General features: G+C 38.4%; 1 protein-coding gene across 1 annotated transcript; it reads left to right on the forward strand.

Annotated features, from left to right (window-relative positions):
* The first annotated feature begins 394 nt into the window (after positions 1 to 394).
* Positions 395 to 2,810, forward strand: LOC123461468 (heterogeneous nuclear ribonucleoprotein C-like). Its single transcript, XM_045152091.1, has 3 exons — positions 395 to 496; positions 977 to 1,002; positions 1,688 to 2,810. The coding sequence occupies exon 3, from the start codon at positions 1,725 to 1,727 to the stop codon at positions 2,625 to 2,627; it is 903 nt and encodes a 300-aa protein (XP_045008026.1). The 5' UTR covers positions 395 to 496; positions 977 to 1,002; positions 1,688 to 1,724; the 3' UTR covers positions 2,628 to 2,810.
* The last annotated feature ends 1,777 nt before the right edge of the window (positions 2,811 to 4,587 follow it).

Here is a 4,587-nt window from a genome sequence, read left to right on the forward strand (position 1 = left end):
TGAAGAGAAAGGAAAGCAAACCAATGAGGAAACAAGATAAAAAAGAAACCATATTCAAATATTCTCTAAAATAGACCATGTATTAGGAAACAAAGTAAATCTTCACAAATACAGAAAAACTGAAGTAGTTCCTTGTATTCTAGCTGATCACAATGGGATCAAACTACAAATCAACAAAAAGGAAAACTATAGAGCATACACAAAATCATGGAAACTAAACAGTAAACTACTGAATGATGAATGGATCATTAAATAAATAAAAAAGGAAGTACAAAATTTCACAGAATCAAATGATAATAACAACACAACATAACAAAACCTTTGGGACACAATGAAGGCAGTCCTAAGAGGAAAATTTATAGCTTTAACTCATATATTAAGAAATTAGGGGCTGTCTTCACGTAGGACTCCCGAGTAGGAGATTCAGGGTCGAATCTCATCTCTTTCACTCTGGTTACAAATCACTTGAAATATTTGTTAGTCAACTTTGCTTGAGGGCAGCAAGGCGAACCCCATCCTTACTCACTGGAGCTCAGCTTTGATTTTTAACTTCCCTTCCCCACCCTTCCAGAACACACACATTCCCATTCCAAAACTGATTTTATAGACATTTTAAACATGGTGATGCAACTTGGTGTGCACTACAGCAAATGTACAGGTGTTTTTTTTAAATTGTTTCCAAAAAAGAAACGGGACCTGGATTTAAGATGTAATTTTTAAATTTCTATTTTTTTCTGCAGCAGTTAGGTTAGAGGAGCCTCATAAACTGACCTCTCTACTTCCTCGTGTATTTTTAAGATTAATTGATGTGGAAAGGGCTTTGTTTGTCTGCTATTTATTGAGATCATTACCCTTGCGGTTTTTGTTGAAACTGCTTTTGGAAAAGGAAAAAAAAAGAAATGAACATTACTGACTTAACATTTTTGCACCTCCAGTTTTTCTAATCTGGCCTATTTTTATTTTTGTTTTTTTACAGTGAGATTTTTTTGATCTTCAGCTACAGTAAGTTATTATAATTTTTTTTAACATTTTTCCTGACTTTCCGCTGATTTCCTTTTTATTGTTGTTACTAGTTATTATTATACTTATGGTGGTGATGATGATGATGATAAATGATGATTTTTAAGCCGATTAAAAGAGTTTTTCTGAATGTTAAGAATTTCTTCGGCCTCCTGATTTGAACTTTGGAGTTTTGTATCTTGGGAGAGAAAGTGAAGGCGTTGGCATTTTTAAGTAGATTGATCAATCATATAAACCTTTTCTCTCCCAACCCCACCCTTGCCCTCAATCCCTTCCCCAAACTGGAAATAATTTTACTGGCTGTTAAGTCTATGACCTTATTTTTCTTGATCTTTAACTTAACTGTTTTAGAGCATCTCTGGACTTCTGTATTTTTAATTTTTTTATTTTTGTTTTTTTTATTTTTAATCTTTCATTTGTTAAATTTTTAAACTGTGCTGCAATAAAATGTGTGTGGTACTACTTAACACCTAGAATGGTGATGGCGTTTCCCCAGAAAGCCATCTTCCTCTTGTTTACCTTGAATCCCATCCTACTTTTCCTGTACACTACCCCTCACAAACCACAAGCCTCAGCAACATGGATGCCCAGCCTGGAGCAGCATCAGCCAGGATGACCTGGAGCCAGGGGGGCCTTCGGAAGAGATGCACACCCTTCCTGGGTGATGTTTTTCAGCTTTGTGAAGAACCTTAACTTCAAAGAAAATGACTAGCAATGTTACCAACAAGACAGATCCTCGCTCTATGAATTCCCATGTATTCATTGGGAATCTCAACACTCTTGTGGTCAAGAAGTCTGATGTGGAGGCCATCTTCTCAAAATATGGCAAAATTGTTGGCTGCTCTGTTCATAAGGGCTTTGCCTTTGTCCAGTATGTTAATGAGAGAAATGCCCGCGCTGCTGTGGCAGGAGAGGATGGGAGAATGATTGCTGGCCAGGTTTTAGATATTAATCTGGCTGCAGAGCCAAAAGTGAACCGAGGAAAAGCAGGTGTGAAACGATCTGCAGTGGAGATGTACGGCTCCTCCTTTGACTTGGATTATGACTTTCAGCGTGATTATTATGACAGGATGTACAGTTATCCAGCACTTGTTCCTCCTCCTCCTATTGCTCGTGCTGTGTTACCCTCTAAACGCCAGCGGGTATCTGGAAACACTTCACGAAGGGGCAAAAGTGGCTTTAATTCTAAGAGTGGACAGCGAGGATCATCTTCTAAGTCTGGAAAGTTAAAAGGAGATGACCTTCAAGCCATTAAGAAGGAACTTACCCAGATAAAACAAAAAGTGGATTCTCTACTGGAAAGCTTGGAAAAAATAGAAAAGGAACAGAGCAAACAAGCAGACTTGTCCTTATCAACCCCAGTAGAGGTAAAGAATGAAAAGACTGAAGAGGAGCAAACTAGTACCTCTGTGAAGAAAGATGAAACTAATGTGAAGATGGAGTCTGAGGCAGGTGCAGATGACTCTGCTGAGGAGGGAGATCTTCTGGATGATGATGATAATGAAGATCGGGAAGAAGACCAGCTGGAATTGATCAAAGATGATGAAAAAGAGGCTGAGGAAGGAGAGGATGACAGAGACAGCGCCACTGGCAAGGATGACTCTTAAGCACCTAGCAGGCTTTAGAAACCTTACAGATTGTTTCTTTACCTAGGCGTTTGTCCAAGATCAAAATTACACCAGATTCACTCCCCTAGAATCTTCAGCACATTTTCACTGTTGTTCTCCCTTACCTTGTCCTACCCACGTTCATTAATTCATACTATATTGCCCAATGCCAAGTTCCATTTTCACTTCCTTTGACGCTCGAAGTAGTTGTGTTAAGTCTTACCCTGTAATTTTTGCTTTTTTTTTTTTAATTTTTATTAACATTTTCCATGATTATAAAATATATCCCATGGTAATTCCCTCCCTCCCCACCCCCACACTTTCCCGTTTGAAATTCCATTCTCAATCATATTACCTCCCCATTACAATCATTGTAATTACATATATACAATATCAACCTATTAAGTATCCTCCTCCCTTCGTTTCTCCACCCTTTATGTCTCATTTTCAACTTACTGGCCTCTGCTACTAAGTATTTTCATTCTCACACAGAAGCGCAGTCATCTGTAGCTAGGATCCACATATGAGAGAGAACATGTGGCGCTTGGCTTTCTGGGCCTGGGTTACCTGACTTAGTATAATACTTTCCAGGTCCATCCATTTTTCTGCAAATTTCATAACTTCATTTTTCTTTACCGCTGAGTAGAACTCCATTGTATAAATGTACCACATCTTCATTATCCACTCATCTGTTGAGGGACATCTAGGCTGGTTCCATTTCCCAGCTATTATAAATTGAGCAGCAATAAACATGGTTGAGCATGTACTTCTAAGGAAATGAGATGAGTCCTTTGGATATATGCCTAGGAGTGCTATAGCTGGGTCATATGGTAGATCAATCTCTAGCTGCTTTAGGAACCTCCACACTGTTTTCCACAATGGCTGGACCAGATTGCATTCCCACCAGCAGTGCAGAAGGGTTCCTTTTTTTCCACATCCCCGCCAACATTTATGATCATTTGTTTTCATGATGGTGGCCAATCTGACAGGAGTGAGATGGAATCTCAATGTAGTTTTAATCTGCATTTCCCTGATGATTAGTGACGTAGAACATTTTTTTAGGTGCTTATATGCCATTCGTATTTCTTCCTTTGAGAACTCTCTATTTAGCTCCTTAGCCCATTTTTTGATTGGCTTGTTTGATTCCTTATTGGTTAACTTTTTGAGTTCTTTGTATATCCTAGATATTAATCCTCTATCAGATATATAGCTGGCGAAGATTTTTTCCCATTCTGTAGGTTGCCTCTTTGCTTTTTTCACTGTGTCCTTTGCGGTGCAAAATCTTTGTAATTTCATTAGGTCCCAGTGGTTAATCTGTGGTTTTATTGCCTGAGCAATTGGGGTTGTATTCAGAAAGTCTTTGCCAAGACCAATATGTTGAAGGGTTTCCCCTACTTTTTCCTCTAGCAGTTTCAAAGTTTCCGGTCTGATGTTAAGGTCTTTAATCCATTTGGACTTAATTCTTGTGCATGGCGAGAGAGAAGAATCTATTTTCATCCTTCTGCAGATATTTATCCAGTTTTCAAAACACCATTTGCTGAAGAGGCTGTCTCTTCTCCAATGAGTATTTTTGGCATTTTTATCGAATATCAGGTGGCTATAGCTACTTGGGCTTACATCTGGGTCCTCTATTCTGTTCCACTGATCTACATGTCTGTTTTTGTGCCAGTACCATGCTGTTTTTGTTACTATGGCTCTGTAGTATAGGGTAAAATCAGGTATGGTGATACCACCAGCCTCTTTTTTGTTGCTCAGTCTTATTTTAGATATTCGAGGTTTTTTGTGATTCCAAATGAATTTTTGGATTGTTTTTTCTATTTCCATGAAGAAAGCCTTTGGAATTTTGATAGGGATTGCATTAAATGTGTAGATTGCTTTAGGTAAGATTGCCATTTTCACGATATTGATTCTTCCAAGCCAGGAACAAGGGATGTTTCTCCACTTTCTAGTGTCTTCTGCA

This window comes from Jaculus jaculus, chromosome 6, assembly GCF_020740685.1.
Source record: "Jaculus jaculus isolate mJacJac1 chromosome 6, mJacJac1.mat.Y.cur, whole genome shotgun sequence".
In the NCBI taxonomy this organism is placed as follows: domain Eukaryota; kingdom Metazoa; phylum Chordata; class Mammalia; order Rodentia; family Dipodidae; genus Jaculus; species Jaculus jaculus.